The 22,063-nt window shown below is 37.2% G+C and overlaps 1 protein-coding gene across 11 annotated transcripts in view; it reads right to left on the bottom strand.

The window, feature by feature from the left end:
- The window catches only part of rbms3 (RNA binding motif, single stranded interacting protein), a 354,207-nt gene that overhangs the window by 121,052 nt on the left and 211,092 nt on the right, over nt 1-22,063 (bottom strand). For all 11 annotated transcript variants that reach the window (XM_015356975.2, XM_015356977.2, XM_015356978.2 and 8 more), the window contains one exon: nt 8,753-8,844. In XM_015356975.2, coding sequence (XP_015212461.2) covers nt 8,753-8,844 — 92 coding nt within the window. The remainder of the gene's footprint in view (nt 1-8,752; nt 8,845-22,063) is intronic.

Raw genomic sequence — 22,063 nt, 5'->3', positions numbered from 1 at the left:
AGTGTTTTACTTTACTTCATCCTGATCCTTATACTGTTGTTAACTTCAATCATTCATTTTAGTCTCCATAGCAAGATTTCTTTCTATCAATCTCTTGGACTTTGCAAGGTTTTTTTTGACTGGTGATGGAAACTGATGAAATAATTACTGTACATCCCTTTTCTTTAACTGGGTCTTGTTCTTTTTGCATGATTTGAACGTTTGTTTTTTTATTTTTATTTTATATTTGTATTTATTTTTGTTAATTGATTCATTAAAGCCACTTAGGCCAGAGTATTGTAGCCTTTGATTTACTTATTCTTAGTATGATTCTGTTCTGGTCCCCCAGCAGAATATCTTTACATTGCTGACATCCAATTTCTCCCAGTTGTATACGGTATATGTCCTATCCCATTCTATTTCTCTTAAATTGTCTCTCATTACTTCACAGTCTGTGGTCCTGAAATTGTAAACCTTTGTTTTGGTCTGTATCGTTTCAAAGCTCATTCATCATGATCACAGTTTCCTAAAGGTTCACTCAGCTCGGTTATCCTTGCTCCATTCTGATACTGTGACATGACGATCAATACAGATATTCCATTAGTACAGTAGGTACTCTGACAAACTGAGTAAGAAAGCAGTCATCATCTAAGTATACCATATTAGTTGCAGGTATTGACATCCCTAACTGTTTTCTTGATCTATGCGATAACCACTTCTTCATTTTCACATCCATTCCTGACTTAATTATATTAGACTACATTTTAAATGATACCTGAACCTGGTGGCCATGACGATAAGACTATGCTTTTTGAAGGTTTGTTATACTGTAAGTCTGGCCCATACAGATGCTTAGACCCTCAACTGAGAAGTTCCTGTGCTTGAAAGCTCTTTTTGATGTGCTGTATAGTACTACAACTCCACCTCTTCCATCTTTCCTGTCTCTCCAGAGCACTGTGTGCCCATTAATGCTGAATTCATCACCGTCATCTGTTCTGGAAAAAAGTCAGAGCAGTTCACAGGGTAAAGGACTTGGCAGCTGTGCTCTGTTGGTAAACACCACCACTATTCTTTAAGGATTTGGGGAGCGAATAACAAAACAAGTTACACAGCCATGTCAAAATTGGCATTCTTCAAGAAATGGCTGAACGATATACTCAGATCACTTAGCTACTAGCAAGCCATTGAGCTAGATGGTTCAAATGACCCCCTCTTGTTTCCAGACATTCTTATATTCTTGTGTATTTTTCCAGTGTCCAGCCTGAAAGTATAAAAGGCACAGATTAGGCTAACAGAAACAGATTGCTTTCTATCACCATCACCCCAGACAGCATCCCTGCCTTTCATGTTATAATGAAGTCCTCAGGAGTTTATGGAAAATCCAACATTCATTTTAGACAGATCTCACCACTCACAGCAGTTGCCAAGTTCAGAAAGCAAGGCTACAAATCTCCACTGGATTACACACTCACCTAAAAACATGAACCTCAATGTGCCTCTGTGATTTCTTCCCAGGCTTAATGTATGATTCTAATTTACTTCGTTAGTTATGTGCATACAAATCATAGGGACACTCTTCTGGTGCTTCTGACTAAATGTTCACATGCTAAGTGCTTAAATATTATCAGTGGCTAATTTACCAGGGTACATTTTTGTGTTTTCTTCTTCACAGAAGGTTTATGTGCTATAAAGTGGAAAAAAAATCTTCAAAGTGAAACTCTTCCATCAATTGAGAAGGAAAATGCATTCTGTTGCATATTTGCATACTTATGTTTCCTTGATGGTTATTTCCCAATTTATTTCTGGTCAATTCTTAAAAATGACTTAGAGTATTAAAACCCCTCATTGACACTCTCTATGCAAGCGTAGTCTTTAGTACAGTATAACAAACCACACAAGCAAACTGATAATAGAAAGAAAGAAACTGAATCCATTTTTAACCTTCTGTTTCCTCTTGTAACATCAATATACTGTAATTGCTCAGTCATTTTTTCTTGAGAAATACTACACAAAATCTCTACTTTGCCATGAGTCACACAAGTCTTTATTGCACCTGCTGGACTGTAACACTGTTATTAGGGTGACAAGTGAACATTTATGGCTATACCAAACAAAAGTGCTGAAACTGTAATTTAAAAATCAACAGCATTCATCTAATAAAACAGACAAAGCAATCTAAAATGAGTCAGTTGTCAAAACTGTAAAAAATGCATTAGTGAGAAAACAATGTGGGCATTGCTCTAATCATTTCATCATACTTAAAAAAAACTACCCTTCTTTAAACTGGTGCGTATCTTATCTTCAGACATAAAAACACAGTACAGCGCAACTGATTGGCCAATACGATTTCATTTTTTTCTCAGAGAAGAAATGAGTCTAATTTATGTCACACATATGGAAATAAGCACAAGTCCTCCTATAGCATATTTGTGCACTTTTTCCAGGCATTTCTTTTTCTTGCAACTATATAATGCTTTTATCATTTCATTTTCCTCATTCTGCAGTTTTTCCTAGATTGCCACAAAGCTTACACATCGCCGAGATGCCATTATAGAAATCCTATCGGTTTTGCATGAATGACTGGACTGCAGGCTGTGTACAGCTTTCATCTTCTCTTTTGAGGAAAAGTAAAATAAAATACAGAACAAACTGGATTTGCTCTCTGCCAGTATTGTAAAACTAAATAACTAAACAACTAAATAACCTTCTATGGCTAAGCCACCACACAGAAACCTAATGTCCATATTTGGCTTAGAGAGAATTTCCTGGCTCTGACAGTTCTGTACTGCAGCACTATTTCTTCAAAATAAAGAAATTAATAATCACAAAGACTAAAAGCTCCATTGTAGCACAGTATATCAACTTGTATAACAGAGCAAATGTTTCATAGAAGCGAGGCATGTAGAGAGACAGATTTACAATGCCACCTCTATTAACGGAATTACAGCAGATCTCAGACGCTAATCCAACCTGGCCGAGAGAAAATGAAGAGAATTATCAGAGGAATTCTGGGTGGCTGCTGTTGTTCTGCAAGTGGTGGTGCAGAGTTTCCAAACCCAAATGTGGTGTAGGAGGTACAGCCCTTTCGATGAAATATTAAAAAGAGGTCCCCACTGCTTTTTCATTTAAGATCCCATGGCAATGTTCTTAAAAATGAGCCCTGGTATCACAGCTAAATTCAACACTGCTGTCCTTGAATTCATTCAGCTGGTGATATGGTATCTCACAGCTTCATCTGATGTGCTGTACTGTATGTGCTGCTGATGCCGTATAATGGCTTCCAGTGTCACATAGGGCATTTCACAGATAGATTAAGGGGTTCCCCACTCTACTGTATATCTGAGGCTGCGTACATTAGTATCTTTTGTGATGAAAAGCACTGTATGAATAATAACTGGTCTTATTATTAAACCCTTAATCTTAAATTTAAACTTAATCCTTACTCTTACTCTTTCCTTACTTCATGAGGAATGACAGCAGCGGAAAACTGGGAGAAAGTAGAACTGTTTATTGAGACGTGAAGACTTGGTTTAGCCCGCTCAGCGGAGGGCTGACTTCCTGGCCATTGGACACAGAGAACGGGGCCCCCATGTGACCAAGGGGGCAGCTGTGAGAGTGGAAAAGGGGTGGAGGAGGGATGCGAGAAACGAGCAAGGAAGAAGAGAGGGTGACATGTGGTATATTTAGCTCCACCTGGCAATTTTACAAGGTGCTTCCGGATACTATTATCATATTTCAACTTGCATTGAATTATGATGCGGTAAGATGCGCCATGCCTACCGTGTTTTGACGCAGCGTTCTCCGTGCATTTTGAATGGCTGGATCTTTATAGGGACTGAGCGATTACGTCCAAATTATTGTGAGTTTCAGCAGCTGAGTTTAATTAGTTCAGTTGCCTTCATCTTTCCTGAACTTTTGTTTAAAACTCCATTTAATCGCCCTAACAAATTTTGCTGTTTATGCTATTGCCTGAAAAGTTCACCTGTTTAGTAGTTAAAACACCCACAGTGCCCTCTGTCTCTTTTGTCCATCTAAAAGGCATTCACTTCCACAGAATAGTTATGGAAAATATAAGAAACCAACACGTACCAGAAAGAGCAAGAGGTGAAATGGTCCATGTTTTCAGTTAATACACTTGTCAGCCTTGTAATCTGTTCTAAACTGGCTTTAAAGGGATGTGTTATTTTTTACAAGCTTTCTGGGCAAGTATAATTCCCTAAAACACTACAAAATGGCCCTTTGGCACAGGAGAGAAGTTGTGTGTTACTACAGCCCTAGTTTGCGCCTAGACAGCATACTCTCAACAGCATACTGTACTTACTTTCTAATAAGGCAATGATTAATTAAATATTTAGATTTATCAGAGTCATCTCTAAGAATTCTGTTATTAGTGACCAAAGTTGCATTACTTTAAGTCATAAAATAAAAACAATCTTAGGTAATTACTGTTTTATTATCTAACTTTTTTTCAGTCCCATGGGAGATATTACAGTACCAGAGAGTTCCCTGAACAGCCCACAAACTCAATGTAAGCAGGCAATTGAAGGAGCAAATAAAATAAATTCTTATCCTTGCAGCTGTGTAAAAAAAACACCTTTAATAAAAAAGAAGTTAATAGCATTGCAGCTGAAACACCCTTAACTTGATTATTTTGATGTTTAATTTAATGAGCTTAAAGCCTCCAGTCTTACTGCTTTTAATTGCACTTTCTTTTATTGCTCATTGTTGAAGATATATAGGGCATTATAAAGCTTTAAGGAGTAAAGCTTATTTTCTCCAGCAATCCTTCAGTATATTTCTAACTTCAATTACTGTAGATGAAGAAAACTCTTAAAGAAATCATTTATGCAGGAAAATTAAATATCTTTAAGATTTCTATTTCTGATATTATGCATCATCAGGAATGTTAAAGTCAGTATTTCAGTCAGACAAGTGTTTAAGAAATCAACTGAATGTTATTAAATGAATAAATTAAGCCATTTACAAAATGAAAGTAAAAGAAAGGACAGTTACTGTCAAGACAAACTATGAAATGCAGTTTAGCTTTGGGATTGAAGTGACTTTTAACTAATATATTTGTTTACATAGAGCAAAGCAGGTCTCCAAAAAATCAAACCATGTTGTCTAAACCAATTCCCTTGGATGCTTTAAGAAAAGACTGGACGAGATCCTAAGATCAATGAAATACTAGAAGCCAAATAAATAAGATGAGCTGAAAAGGTTACTCATTGGAGTAATGTGCAGTATTTTGTATGCCCTGACACTTACTAATTATTGATGAATTGCCCATTAATAACATAGTTTTAGCATATCTATTAGTAATATGTTAAAAATAATCAGGTAAATCTTCTGTATACGTGTCTTGGTGTTATGTATTCTATTTCGCGTTTTTATGTTCATTGGTAAAAAGTGCAACAGGGAATAACGAAGGAAAAATTCTGATGCTCCCAAAATACGGCTAAACCTAAACCGAAAAGAAGATGCTATAGAAAGTGGTTACAGCTGTTTAGCTCCTGAACATCATTTTGAAAGTAATTGATTCATGTTTTCCTGGATGCGTTGTTGATCTGATTCACTGAGTCATTCAGCTCAAGGAGATGCATTGAGCATCAAGCCAAGTGAGTCAACATACTGTGGGATATGATTCAGTTGCAATCTCGTAGCTCAGGGAATGATGAGAGAAACGTGGTAACTGTGGGTCTACGTGCAAAGCATGTATTCTTTATTGTATATTTGAATGCAAATATGCCCTAGTGTAGGTAAATAACATTATTTTATGTTGCTGTTTTGTTAGCTTTCTATTACTGTATCATTCTATGCTAATGATACAATATATCAGCTATCCTTATCTGATAACATTGTTTTGATGTGACTGGAAATAAGAACTTACAATTTGCCATACAGTCTGACTGCTGTATTTGCTATCATTTTCCCATGAATAATCACCATTGTTTTGTGATTTTTAATAATTAATCAAAATCTACATTTGATGTTACTATGTTTTTCTCACCTTGGTTTTTCTATAACAGGTTTATTATAAATGAGTATAATGAAATGAGTGCTGCTTGTCAATATTTTTGTTCATCATGTACGTTCTGTTTTTTGCCTGGCAAAAGACAACTGTTTTCCAAAAACAGGCTAAGCTCACATCAACTCAACTGTCTACACATTATGATATTTTCTCTTGCATTTTCAACAAAATATAACCTACTGTAGTTTCTGAAACCAAGTGGCTTTTAGTGTTGAAGAATGAAAACTGCCAATACTATCACTTTTGCATGAATTATTTTCGTTAATTATTCCTTCTATGACTCATACCTGTCCCAGAGGTGCTGTTTCATTCAGGAAAAATTTTGAACTACAGCATACGAATACATCTTTTGAATTGACTCACTTAACTAGAGTGAATCAAGTGAGTTGATTCACTAAAAAGAATCAAGCTACCGAGCTTTAGAAGTAGCTTACTCTTGACCTCGGGTCAAATGACATTTTTTAAGCAGGGAGTTTTCTCCACACCTGTAGGCTGGATCTTCCATCATGGAGGAATTCAACAGGCTCTGAGGGGGTGACGTCACCTTCTGTAACATACTTGGAGTCAAATGAGTCCTAATGCACCAGATTTGTTCCAGATTTGTACAGGCTCATTTGTCTGCTTCTTTTGAATTACACTGGTTGTTTTCTTCACTGTTTGCCTGGAGTGTCTGACGTGCAGAATCACAAATTTGTGCCTGCCCTGCTCCTGTGTCCCATTAGTAAGTAGTCCATAAAAAAATGATTTTCTCCCCAAAATGAACCAAGTCACGGTTTAGTGAAGCAAACTGGATTATTCTGATGGGCTAAAATAGTTATGTCCAAGTAAAAAAACAAAATCCAGCCACAAACTAAAGTCAAGGTGACGACTGAGTAGTTTACATTCCATCCAGTATCATATAAATATTCCAAAAAGAAGATTAGTGTAGATAAATGTTTCATAGAAAAATAAAAATAACTCTGGACAGCTTCCTTAAATTGCTTTTCAAAATCACTTCAAAAATGTCTCCATCCGATTTAATAAGCGCATTACAAATCTCTAAATTGTTGCTTCAAATATCTGTGTGAACGACTGGAATTTTAATTCGTGTATGATTTATTTATTACAATGCCTTCACAAACACACTAATACAACTTTAAAAATCCTGGTTAGAATTATTTATGTCCCAGGCTCTTGCAGATTAGGTTAAAGCTAAATAAACCCAATCTAATGAAAGTAGTAATCTTCAGAGCAGCATTAAATGATATAGCAACACAGTGAATGCATTACTTACTCCTGACCCCAACTCCCCAGAGGTAATCCAGCACCTTGCAAATGAACCCCCCATTCTAAGATGTCCCTTTTAATTGAATTACAATTTAATTGAATTGATGTATACATGTGTATACTAAAATGGAATACTTTTGGAGGTGAAGGAACTTAAACGTCTAGGAAAACTTCAAAGAAAAATCAAAAAGTAAAATATACTGATTGCATAAGTATTCACAACCTTTTCCATAGCAAACCTGAATTATATCAGGTGCAAAATATTATGTTGACAAGTCATGCAATTACTGTAGGTGAATGGCCTGCATCTGTGTGCATTGGTAAGGGCAGTCACTGTGAGGCCAACAGTGGCTTTGACAGAGACGCAGAGTCCAATGGCTGAGATATGAGAAAATGGCCACGAATTTCCAGTCATTCCACAAAGCTGACACGCACTGTGTGGCTGAATGGGAAAACCATCTCAAATCCCATTTAAACATTTATGTTATACGTGTACTGCTGGGATGTTGCAAAAGGTTTTGCGGTCAGTCGTGCTGTAATTGGAACTTTTTAGTCTAAATGAAAAGGTCAAAACCATCACTGTTGACATTGCGTGGTGGTGGAAGAATTATGGGACTCATCAGGAGCTGGACAGTGTGTCAAGCTTGTCATGCAGTACTTAGAGAAAAAACAGTTTCAGTCTGCTAAAGACTTAAAACTGGGGCAATAATTCACTTTTCAGCAGGACAATGACCCAAAGCCCAAGGCCAGAGCTACAGTACACTGGAACAGCATAACAAGAAGAAAGTGAATGCCCGTAGGTGGCCCAGTAAAAGCCCTGATATAAATCCAAGTGGAAATCTGTGGGAAGATGTGAAAATTGTTGTCCATCAGCACTACCCAACCAATTTAACAAGAGTTTGAGCGAGTTTGCAAAGGAGAATGGGACAATCCCAGTGTGCAAAGTGAAACTTTTTTATCCAAAAAGACTCGTATAATTGCTGCCAAAGCTGCTTCTATCATGTATGTAGGGCAAATACTTACGCAACCATCATAATTTAGTTGTTGATTTTTCTTTGCAGTGTTTGCCTGATTTAAACGTCCGTCACCTATAAAAGTGTCCTGTTTTGATTAAAATAGTCACTTAAACAATTTGTCATTTACAGTTCATCAAGATGGGACATCATTGAAGGGGGGGTGAATTTTAAACAATGACAAATGAGATTCAAAAGCAACTTTCGTACCTCTTCTCTGGCATGTCTAATTTTCATTGAAAAAAATGCAATTTTAGTTCACTCTACAACAGTCAGAAAATAAGAAAGAGGCTATGAAACACATTATGGATTATTTCTACTACGCTATCACGGTATACTACAATGGTTTACTGCCTTTAGGTGTATATTTCAATGCAACACACAGCACACTTAGCATTATAAAAGATTTCATTCAGTCAGCCATTAGAAACGTTTGGGGTTTAATAAATCAGCTGAAAATTACCTTTGCCATTTGCGCCTGTACTCCGCTGGCTTTGAGAGAGGCGACAGCTTTCTGCGCTGCTGCAGGGCTGTCAAAATCTACAAAGCCATATCCTGCAAAAAAGAAAATTATACAGTATAGATTAATATGAAACTTTATAGTATGCTTCCTTCTTGTCAAAAGAAAAACTCAATGCCCAGAATGCATGTAGGAGAAGTGGAATTAATGAGGTATTGTATGCAGCAAGCAAAAGCATTAAAACAGTTTTTTCTGTATATAGAACTTTGTCTTCCAGAGGCTGTTTTTTTTTTGCTTTTTCCAAAAAGGAGGAACACTTTTGTTTTCTGTTGAAATCTTATTGATTTGAAATCTACAGTAAGACACCCCACAAATGAAATTAGTATTAGAATGCTACTGTAAGGAACACAAATACCATAGTAAGACATACTGTACATCTCCAACAAGCCTGACTGCTGATTACTGTGGAAATTATTCTTAATATTAATTAAGCATTTGTCAGATTTAAAAATCAATTGCAATTTTATTTTCACTGATGTATAAATAACATATTGCTATCTACAAATGGGTACTGGCAGTGGCATGCTTTAAGCACAACCATATGCCATTTTTCTGTGTGTTTCTGTGTGTTTTAGATCTGAAAACTAATTTAGCTGAAGCTTGCTGAACTGTGATGCTTGTATCTCAGCCTTTCTTTTTTTCCAATGAATGAACAAAAAGCAATCTGGCCCTATGAGGTGTGTTAGCAGGAATATCCCAAATAATGGGCGTTTATAAGCATCTGACGTCATGTCAAGACTGATCAAATGAACTGGCCAAATCCGAACAAGTTCTGTTACTGGCCATTGCATTGAGCTTAATGGGAGATAGCTGACTTGGTTTAATTTTTAACGTGCTTCAGGTAACTCGTTGCCTGTTTCTCACACATTAGACAACGGTTGTCTCACAGATATAGGAAACAAATCTTTTCCTGGCCTTCAGCATTTTGATATTCAGTAATTGAGGAGCCAAGCTAGTGCTACATTTAGGGCAGAAAATAGACACACTTTGAAAACAATTAAGGTTTAGGTCATGCTGCTTTCAATCTTTTAAACATCTTTTAAGCCTTTAATATAATATAGCATAAAATGTAATATAATATAATATAATATAATATAATATAATATAATATAATATAATATAATATAATATAATATAATATAATATCATGTTATTAGTGTTATCGCGAAGTGTTATCCAAATGAGAATAACGACGTACAACAGAATATGATGTTCTATCATTTTGGTTATCAGTCCATTTTCCACACAATTAAATTGGAAGAGGACCAAAGCTTGGCTTTTACACACCTTTCAATAATCTATGTGGCATCCTGCATTGTGGTGCAAAAACAACAAAAATATAAAAAAAAATCTTCATTAACCGCAAAATATATAACATTCTTCCAACAGCCAGTCAGCATGTGCAAAAATACAAGTAAACTGTACAACCCCATGGCACTAATTACTGCTGTGAAGACAACTCAGGAAGAACAGGCTAGCATCACCTGTCCCACTGGGCTGTAAATAACACCCCCAGGGTCTCCAGGTACGAGCTGAAGAAAACTGTGATTCAATCTGGCAGTGGGGTTTGAAGCCTTGAGCAGAATTAAAGGGAACTGTCATTGTTTTCTTAAGAAAGCCTTTCACCTTGTTTTCTCAGCTCGAGACAACTGGACAACAGGAGCAGCAGGCTGTGGAGAAGCTAAGCAATAAGGGAGAGAACACAACCTACTTAAATTAGGTTAGTGCCCAAGACTGCTTTTTGCTGCATGTAGGTCTGGAGCAACAACGCACACATTGATTTTACAGATTAAGGCAAAAGATACCAAATAAAGCCAACGTCATCTGTTGTCAATACTGCACATGTTTGCAGACTTTATAAGTACATCACACAAATATTTACATTGAACAGTGTAACAGTATCAAATCAAAGTGATATTTACTGTACTATGTTTTCATTTTCTAATCTTACTACCTAACTATATCTTCTTTGCAAGTAATTCAAAAGATAATAGAATAAGTAGTTGTATCATAGTATTAAGTACTTCTGCTAACTGAATGAAAATTATATGAGTCCTGTGATTGAAACTGGCAACAGGCAAAGACTTTTATTGTGTTAAAATACTGTATGAAGGAGGTATATTCTGCTTCCAAACAAAAACAGCAGAACAAGATTCAGCTACTGGAATGATCAACAAAAAAGGAATGATGGAAAAAAGTTCAAAAATGAAAACATTTTTTCGTCTCATATACTGTAGGTACACTTTAAAAATAAGTCTGTGAATAAGACTCTACCCAGTTACCACCAAGTTTGTTTAATTAGTGAAGAGATGAGTGATGTTTGAATAGATGTTGACTGAGCAGGAAAACAATTTTGCTGTCAGCACTGTACCAGGTGTTGAAACTTGAAGTGATAAAAACGTTCTCAAAATCTACGAGCGCATCTGATGTTGATCAATTACATGGCACATGTCTGAAGATATTACAGCTTTATTTATCTGCATTTCAGGAACATTTGGGAAGGAAAATCATGCTCTGTGACGAAGAGCTCCTTGGCCTGAATTCATATTTCAAAAAGATGATAAACCTGGGTCACCTGAAAGCTGTGAGACAGGCTCTCCTCAGCAAAAGACATGAAAAGACACTTCAATCGTCTGACAGAACAGATAATCCAGTAAAGGCCAGGTGTAGGCAAAATCAATCCAACACTGAACTGAGCAAACAAATACCACAATATTCAGCACCATTAGGCAGAATCTTTATGTATAGTGCACAGGAAATTATGAATATTTTGTGCTGTTCAAAATAGGTCTAAAGGCAGACGTTAGTTTTCTAAAAGTGAATGTTTTTGAACACTACAACACTAATCTTGGGAGTTAAGGAATAAAATACATTTCGAATAAATGAGACTAGAAATTGTGATTACAGTACATATTGTTGATTGAGAGAATCAGCACTTCCGATTTAATTAGAAATTTAATATTCCAGAAACTAATCTAGTATACAGATTATGTTAAAATATAACCTTGTACCTCTCCTATTTACTATATTAGTATACACAGTATAAAGTCTATATAAAAAAAATCTAGCATGTATGTACAGTATTATTCTATTTGTGTTTATGCTGTATTAAATAAAAATTGACACTGGATAGAAAACAATCATTTTGGTATTGATTACAATAGAACTGAAAGTCTTGGATCAATTACCTGCTTCTAACTATACCTGCTAGATTGGCCATATGGCCTCCTCTCTGATTTTCTTTTGAACATCAGTATGTTGTCAGCATATCAGTATATTTCAATATACAGTACAAAAGTATTTCATAAGGATAAAGCGGTTATTGAATGGATGGATGTTGTTAAACCACTAATGTGTTATTTTGCAAGTACTGCTGTATGTTTCTGCTTGATAAAGAAAAACACCTCTGCTCTCACTTCACATCACATTTAAAGCATAATACAGTGTGTGACTGGACTCTTGAGAGACGTTTCTGCGACCAGACACACTCTGGTCTTTCAAGGAGTAAAGAGCCTTGTTGCTTTTGTACGTGAAATCAATAAATCTTTTCACTCCACATTTTAAGAGGTTTCAGGTTTGGAGGCTGGGTTAAAGCAGTGTCACAGAAAACACAGTTATAAGCGGCAGGTTAAAGAAATATCATAATTTGTAAATCTCTGTCCATCTCAACCTTCCTACTTTACCTACAGAAATAATGAATTAAGCACTGACTAGTAAAAAGGCAAATAAAGAAGAAGAATGGCCAGAATATAGCACTAATCTCTCTATATAAAAACAATCTTGTTTATTTAAAATAGCTGTTTCACTCTTTTGCCATATTTACTGCATTCCCCCTGATAAAAATACTTTAAGAATACCTGTAGTTTTTTCAGGAATTCAGTCAGACTAATGCTTTGGAATGTAATGTAAGTATCATTGCTAATCAATATGGCACCATCAACCACTGACAAATTATTTTAACCATTTTTAACTTTAACTGACTGATGTAAATGGTGAATTTACAGCATGTAAAAAAAGGAAAAAGACAAGCAAACATCAGATGTTGCGGTAGTCCTCGTGATTGGCACGAAGTATTCTTGAGACTTGTCTCTGGGTCAGAAAGGGCTGAGTCTGATGTATAAACCTTTCAGCTGAGCTGGAAACTCCCTTCTTCTGGGCCTCCCAGGCAGTGAGAAAAGATGCTCAATGGTTGTGCTATGGAACACCACATTATTCCCAGTGTAGTTAATATAAAAACACTGAGGTACTGTGGGGTTTTAAAATAGTAAGGTGGCATTCATATGTGGATTAGGCAAAGCTGGTTTGGTTAGTATCCAAGCCCCAGAGAGAATGCTTCCCTAAGCTGCACTTTCTTCATATTGAAAAGTTGCTTCTAATAAATAAAAATGAGGTTTTGTGCACATTCTCGTGGCCTCATCCACTAAGCCAGCACCGACAAGACGTAAACAAGCTAGATCAAATATATCTTCCCAAATTACCATCCGGGACACATCTGCGCAACATGTTTTTTTGTTCCGCTCATTTTGAAACAAAAAATGCGAGTCTCTAGTTAACTGATCTTTTTTATGAAAAGCACAAATAAAGCGGTGAAAACAAAATGAAGCCAAATCCGACGACTGTAAAGAAGCCTGTGGCTGATTACAGTACATCAGACCGCTATCAAAGAGAAGCTAGGAGTGCGCGAGCAGTTTTGAAGGATTCCAAAGTTCCATCGTCACGATACACTGTAACAAAGCGCCGTGGCACCAGGGTGTTTATGGAGTAAATGTTAGTGGCAAAAAAAGAATGTATGAGAATAATGGGTCTTCGCTGACACAAAAACCATGGCGCATCAACAAAAGTCTCTTTCATAAAATACTGTAGTGTAGCAATGTGTCTGTTACTGTTGTTTGACAAAGTCATTTGTTGTTCAGAACAAAGAGTGCAAGAGACCATCTTGCTTGACAAAGAGCAAAGGTTTAATACACATTTCCATTGACGTGTCTCTCCCAGCAGACCTGCTGGATGATAGACTACACAGTTTATAACCACAGAGCAGGACTGAACCTTGGGAAGAATGAATGAATAAAATCCTTACAGTTAGGATTAGTATATTCCATTTTCCACGGCTGGAAGCCTATTGTGGTGACAGTTTCCACCTGCCAAAAGACTGAAGCAGGTAAAAAAAAAGAATACCTTGTACATAAAAATCTTCTGATGAATCCACAGTCTTCCTGATGGTACTGTATTCTTTTATCATTTGATGCTTTTCATTATTTGCAATGTCTTCAAGTAAGTAAAACCATATTTTTAAAAAGTGTTCATAAAAGGCCAGGGTTAGGGTTAAGGTTAGCGTTACCTTGAAACCTGGCAAAAGAAAAGAATGCTAAACAGCTTTTGGAGAAGTGAAGGCAAAGATCTCAGTTCATGAAACTGGTCACAGTAGTCAGAAGGGTAAAAAAGAAACACAGTACAGCCCCTTTCAACCGCTGTAAATGAAAACTGGGTGGGTCTCCGTCATATGTATAACCTACAGAGGCAAGGCTTTGTAAATATTCTGCATACAGCACTGTAGTACAAGTTACTCACGAACGGTTTCATTTGTTTTAACAATATGATCCAGTTTCTCCCGAAAACTCACTGCAGGCGGGCTCTACTAGTAAAATAATTCCAGCTCAAGCAGACGAGCTGGACTGCTCTGCCAAGCGGCGTCTCCCACACATTCTTGAAGAGCACAGAAAGGCGCACACTTCGCTGTCGTCGTGAGAGACGGGAGGAAGTCGCGCTAAGGGTGGAGCAGCAGCTGTAACGTTTTTGCGCAGTTTATTTTATAAAGATTTTCACATTCGGGTGGAAGTGTGCCTCCGGAGGTGCCTGGTTTTCTCTTTAGTTGCAGCACTGCTTTAATTATTGCTTCTGTATTCACTGGTTAGGTTCTGTATAGACATGTTTCCTGTAGCTTACAGTATCACATAAAAATTTGACATTAATAGTAGAATAATACGCTAGGGGAAAAAAAAAATTTTTTTCAAACCCATCTCCAACTATGGAGGACTTCTTTATTTTCTTTTTTTTTCTTTTTTTCTCACTCTATTTTTTTCTTTTTTTTCTTATTGGACAAAAAAAAAACATGAGCAAAAAATAATCAAAACACAACAAGAAAACTTCCTACCGATATTCTTAACATCCAGTGCCATTCAAGTATGTCTCTAACGAGCCCCAAACATCCCTTATACTCATTACGTTTCCACTGTAAATTATATGAAATCTTATTTAAATCAAATTTAACTTGTGAGGCAGCCTCTTTAATCCATTCTTTTTACGACGGTCCTGTACTGTCCAGCCATTTTCGCAATATTATTTTTTTAGCAATAATACAGAAAGTCAAGAAAGTATTTTTATATGGAATTGCTGCTTTAACCTTTGATAAATCACCAAGGATACATGTAATGGGAGCAAGTGGAACTGAGATATTTAGGTACTGTACCTGCGAGCTTTCCTCACTGTGGAGGTCCAGCACGACTGTATGTGCTGACAATACCATAGTAAGTGCAATAGTGATCCTTTATGTGTGTTACATTTTGAACACAATCTTGTATTATGCCACCTCATCTTTTTCAATTTGGGGCAAAATAATGTCTATTTAAAATTTTGTACTGAGGATTTTTTTTTTATTGAAAACCAACCTAATAGTTGGTTACACCTTAAATACTTTGACTTGAATTCTAGTTAATCAATATTTAGTGTATCGCACCTGTGGTGAGCTAAACCATGGCCTTTTATTAGAAACAAGTCAGGAATATCAAAGTGCTGTGCATGAGAGCATTGTTCAGGTTCCTAATGTAAGCTCATGCCTACCTTTCAGATGTCTTTTGAGGTATTTAGATGAATTAGTTAAGCTTTCACAGGGCAACTCCTGTCAGCACCACTAAAAGAAGCTCTCCAACATAAAATATTCGTTTATTAGAAGTGATTCCAGGTTCTTTCACTGCAAGATCCAGTGATCTGGGCATGTAACACATGATCATTAGTTATTTAGACAGCTCTGGCAAAGTGGAGAGATATTGACAAAGGGAAACCATCAATACAGGAACAAATCTTTGTCAGAAAAGGCTTCTGAGACAATTGAACATACCAGATAAAACCAAAATACAATGCTCATCTTCTTTGCATTTATTGCAAACATTTGTCATATTACCGATTAAATATATGAATAAACTTCAGAATTAAATTAAAGATTGGTTTCTTTTTATCGCAAACCTTTGTACTGGTATCGGGAGGAGGCACAAATCAAATCACTTTAAATGATTTGTTTTAATCTTTTTTGACCACAGCAGCTTTCACAAATGACAGTGCTCCTTGAAACTTCACTGTTTGAAAGCCATAAACACAGACTGAAAATGAAACAAATAAAAGTATTTCAAACCATACAGTACAGTATATATGCAGAATAATATAATCAGTATTCCAAATTATAATAGTATTAATAATTATACTATTTTAGAAGTACTGTACTTTGTTTTTACTCATTTAGTCTACGATTACAACAAGCATTCACATCTGCTATGGTACTAAGATTAAATTTTAGTAAATGAAAACTTCAGCTCAGCTTGTTGCCAAATTCCTAACCCAGTAATTGACGGAGGCTTCCTTCTTCTAACCCATGAAAACCAGGCACTGGATTTGTGGTTTGCGATTGGCTGCTGTTTTGATTTAATACAAGCCTGCAGTAAGTCTAGAATATGATTATGTTCTAGTCTAGAATATGGAGCAAAACCTATATACAGCCCTCCAGAACATACAGTATGAGTAAAACATAAGTGACTGCAGCATACAGTAAGAATGAGCATGCCCCTGTGCATTTCACTGGAGTGTTTATGATTTAGCGAATTGTGCATGTTTCTTTTCATGAGGTAATGCAAAACATGTTCCTACACAACCATAGGAACCACTTTACTACAGCAATTGCACCATATCGGAACCATATCGGAACTGTATGTATAAATCTATAAGAGATTATGGAATTCAAGTCTTGGATCCATTGCAAACTGACTTCCCTTTTATCAGTAAAAACCTTTCTTTTCACACCACCCTATAAAATGCTTTGTTCTTGGACACTGCGTTCACCGTGAACAGGTATAATAAAAACACCTCCTCTGCTGTGTCCAAAGGTGTAAAGGTAATAGACCTAGCAAATTGTTCTACACTTTTAAATAAACCAAAATAACTGGTGACTGTCTGCATGTCTGTGTCTGAGTGTGCCCTGTGATGGACCAGAGTCCCAGCCTGGGTGTACTATATCCTGCCTTTTATCATCGCTTGTCAGAGTAGTCTCCCCTGCAGCCCTGAATTGCAGAAAGTGGTAAGTCAAGATGGATGAAGTCAAGTAAGGCTGTTTTCCAGTTTACATCCAAACCAACCTTTGCCAATCACTGATCAACCCAGTTTACGAGGTCAGCTAGACATAATGGTATCTGTACCGCAAGTGGAAAATCTGTGCATGCATTTTGGGCACAAAGAGAATACTGTTGACACCAATGTCTGAACCCTTAATGTTGGTAGCACCTGCCCTGTATAGCCAGAAAACGCCCCTCAATGACATCACCGTGAGCCTGCCAGTACCAGGAAGTGCCCAGTCAAGTAAATCTAACCCTTCCTCCAGCAGTGCTGAACCAGTGCTATTCCCTTCAGAGGCTCGGTCATAGATGTTCCCCCGGGCCAGCTTCTTCACTGGTTGAGCCACTACTGAGCTGCACAAGCACACATTTCTTCCAACATTGACATTCTCACGCAGTGCAAAGAGAGGACACGAGCTCTTCCAGGCATATCACAACCTCAATTAGCACTGGATAATCAATAATTAGGGGGTGAAAGTACTATACTGGTTGTGTTTCAGCAGATTTCACAACTGATCATTACTCAAGAGAAGAGGGGGAATTTGAGAAGAACAAAACATTCATTTCAGAAAAATCTCTTTCCCATTGAGCTGACCAATGTGCCCCTGTGGATGTCAGATAAAGACTACAGTCAAACATGAATTGCCATGTTCTGATAGCCTCAGGGTAATTCGTTTCTTCTAAACTGCTTTGCTAGACATTTTTTCCTGACAGCTAAAAACGGGAAAAGAATCCAAAAGAACGTAAGTTCTGGCATCGCTTCCCTGACGCCGTCGTATTCTGCTTTCAAGTACTTTTTGTTCTCCGGAACATTGAACTTCATTCTCCATGTGAACAACCTATCAGGCCGCTAGCAGGCCGGGGAACCAGCACGGTCAACAGGAAGTGTACTGGGACAAAAGGTCTAAGTTTAGGAATGCAGTTACTAGGTTCTATTTTTGATGTACCGCCTAGTTAAATCAGAACTTGGAGACGTGCCAGCGTGGAATCTGTGCAGCTGGTTTGCTCAGCTCTGTAACGCAAAAAAAAATCATAAGGTCTCATAAGACGGAGACGCAAAAAGACAAGATCTTTCTGTTTTAAAAACAAGTAAAGCTTTTTTAAGCCAAACAGTTTGCTGTGGAAAACACCCAGTAAAGGATTTCTAAACAATGTAAAAGAAAAAAACATGAACGCAAACAATCTAAATAAAACACACCAGACCTGACAGATCTTTCTGAAAGACAGTTGACAGTCGACGGGTTACTTTTTTGAAAACATGTTTCAAATACAGTATCCTGAATAAATGTTTCAGCTCCAGATTTAATAACTCAGAATATACTTCTATTTCACACATAACCTGTACCACAGAGACACATAAACCAACATCTGCATACTTTCCATGAATTTTGCTGAGGGGTACACTGATCCACACAAGAGATATGAAGATACTTTCAAATCTGTAATTGTACAAAACTATTCCGAGTATTCTGAACTGGGAAGAGTGTATATATGTGAGGCTATGGCACATAATGACAATAACTCTGTGAAATACCACATTTTTGTAAGGATAACTGGAAATTTCTCCATCTTATATCTGGATATGGTCATTCCAACCACATCAGAAAATCACTTGTTTTCCTCAGATGTATTTTAAAATGAATTAAACCAAGCTCAAGGCAGTTTACCTTCATTCCTGCAAATCACACAAGAACCCAGCCAGAAACCCCAAGGAAAACCTTGTATTCCTCAGTCATTAGAAGCCTTCCCAGTCCTGTCTGCTATCTCACACTCTCTCTCCTATACCAAGGACACAGTCTGTAGTCAAACCTGTGATCTGCTAGCTGCATGACTCCTCTTGCACTCCCAGCAAAAGCTTTTACTCCCTAAGGCTCTTGGGAGCCTCATATTGTCAATGTCTGAAAAGCACGATTTTCTACATGGGTATCAGCAAGAACATTTACAAACATTCTTCCAGTGCTTTGAAGAATCTGTCACACGCATAAAAAGCCAGGAATGCATTTCCATATTTCAAAGCAAGTTAACCTTTTGTTCCCAGTTCCTTAATATGCTGGATTAGTAACAAAGTCTTGCTGCAGAGAAACATGTCCTTTTCACCCATCAGACGCAACTAGACACAAGCTGCATACTGAAAAAGACACTCTTACTAGTTTTCTAGAAATCTGTCCGTATTGAGCTTTTCAGTATCTTAATGAAGAGCTTGGACATTGGTCCTGACAGCAGATTTCCATCCATAGCAACCAGAGTCCCATGGCTGCCATAAATGTGCTATATTCAGATTAAAGCTGAACCTTACTGGCAAAGATTAGACGCTTTGCTGCATTGATGAACCCTTGTAAAGTACTACACTGGTAACACAGCAATACAGGATTAGCATGAAAAATATACTGGACCCAAAAGACCTGCCCAACACATTTTAAATCACATTGTGGGATTTTTTTTTCCATTACCACAACAGTTATGAAGACTGGCCCTTTCATTTTGGAAGATACCATCTGTACCTCAGAAAAGAACAGAAGTATAGAAGATGAAGTCAAGAATTTTCACTCGTTTTGATCTTCAGAACCTTGACATATGGGGAATGAAAAACTCCGGGACATCAAAAGCATGTGACACTGTCAATGTCAACTACAATCAGGCAGGCAAAAAGATAATCGGATGACTGCAAAATAAAACAAATATATTTTGGTCAGGACACCTTCGGATTCAGAAAGAAACACTTTTTTGATTTTTATTACGCATCTAATCAAAGAAATAAAAAAGAATAGAACACGAACATTTACTACGCAAATCATGAGGGTGAAAATCAATTGAAACTCAGCCAGAGGATGAATACGAAGAAGAAAACAGATTTCTTGTTCATTTAAAACAAGTGAAAACTGAGTTTGAAAGGGATGAATATGGTTAAAAGAAAGAGTCAATGGCAATAGGAAAGATGAAGATCCCATCACTTCCACAGATGAAAAAAAAACACGTTTTAAAATATCATCTGAGACTGACGAGATCAATTATAAATCAAATGCAAAACACGCAGAACCTCAGCAGCAAGTACTATAGTCTCAGAGACCATTACAAGGAGCCAATTCAGGAGACATGGTGGTCAATATATCTAATATTATTCTATTGACTGAACTCTCATTACTAAGCAATGGTCTACCATATTCCCCCACATACTGCTCCAGTGATTTTCAGACTAAACTAGAAATCTGTTTTACATCTATCAAAATTTGATATTATCAAAACGATATACTTCGGTGGCCTGAAATCTATCTCAAGTAACTGTATCAGTATCCAACCCAAGGATCTAAATATAACTCCCTTTAGACCTCAATACCACTATTTGCTCAAACCTCTAAATGCTGCACTGACAACCTTCACAGGTCAATTATGATGTGGAGGGGTTATTTCAAAACACTCCTAAAGAGGAATGTTACCATTTCCCTAATGAGAAGAAAATGAGGCAACACATACACATACAGTGGAAATAAAATGAAACCAAATAAAAAGGGTGAAACTGTAGCAACGTGAGAAAATGAAATGTGGACGAAAATAACTCCTACAGTAACAATCTAACAATTCTTAATATTGAGCAATGTTTCCTTTTTACATTACATTACAAAAAATATGTTGTTTACAATGTAAAATATCTTCAATTTGTCCTTTTAATGTGCTCCTGAAAGTATCCCGAAAAGTTTGGAAAAAACAAAAAGATCTATCATATCAGGTAATTTTTACAGGTGTGGGAAAGGAACAGTATGCTGTGGAATGGCCAAGGGAGCAATAAAGGGGAATGAAGTAGTGACAAAAAGGGCAACATGGAGGTTAGCCTGAGCTCAGGAGGTCAGACGATGTATATACAATACACATTTATTTTGCCATTTCAGCACATTCATTAATAAAAGTCAAAAACACAATTCAAATAAATATCAATATAAAAAATGTTCCAAGCACTGACAAACAGATTATGTTTCAATCAGGCTATTGCAGTAAATAAACAATAACTGCTATTGTTGTTTTAATTTATTTTAATAAGCAATGTCATATCTTTTCCATATTGACTGATCATGATAAAAAGAACGGGTGTAGTTCCTATGAATGGGTCGAGAGACAGAGCACAAAGTGGAGCTGACAAAAAGAGTTATCCAGTATAATGATCTCATCTGTAATGAAGGGCCTCTCACAGCTGCTTAGCAAGAAGGCCAACATCTGCGTACTGGGATGTGGGAACAACTGGACTGCTCCACTCGGATTAGGGATGCTCATTTCAATATGCTCCTCAAAAGCATCGCTGATGGGGGGAAAGGAAAGGAAAACGATATCGTGCCCCTTCATGTAGCAAGCCCCACATTTTTAACGCAGCTGTTAAAAACAAGCGCTTTTACGATCTGCAGAATCCCGTCTGCCACTGGGCTGAGGGCACGGCAGTTGGTAAGACAGGAGTCGCCCATCCCCAATGTCAGATTTACAGTCGCAGAAAATCGTTATAACGTTCAGCCGGCAAACAGCCCTTCCACCAAACGCATGCTAATATTATCACGGACTGAAGCATGCTGAATTATTAAAGCCCTGTAAATGCAATAAGAACACAAATATTCAGCAACATGAGATCCGACTGCTGCAGTTCATCACTAATGGATTTGTACTCAGCAAATACTGTACGGCGCTCAAATCTCCTTTTATACAGTACATTCGCTGCTCCTGATTTAGCAAGTTACAGTAGGTTTATGTACTTCGCTCATTTCTCACTGACATTGACTGCTGTGCCACTCCGGAAGAGGGGGAAGCCAGCTATTGTGACCCAGGACCTACTGTACGCTTATCCCCCACAAGACTCCAAACTCTTCTACTTCCCAACTTGAACTGGGGCAAACAAACGGCC

Source organism: Lepisosteus oculatus, chromosome 10 (genome assembly GCF_040954835.1).
Source record: "Lepisosteus oculatus isolate fLepOcu1 chromosome 10, fLepOcu1.hap2, whole genome shotgun sequence".
Taxonomy (NCBI): domain Eukaryota; kingdom Metazoa; phylum Chordata; class Actinopteri; order Semionotiformes; family Lepisosteidae; genus Lepisosteus; species Lepisosteus oculatus.
Note: the sequence above shows the minus strand (reverse complement) of the source record. Positions and strands in the feature narration are given on the sequence as shown.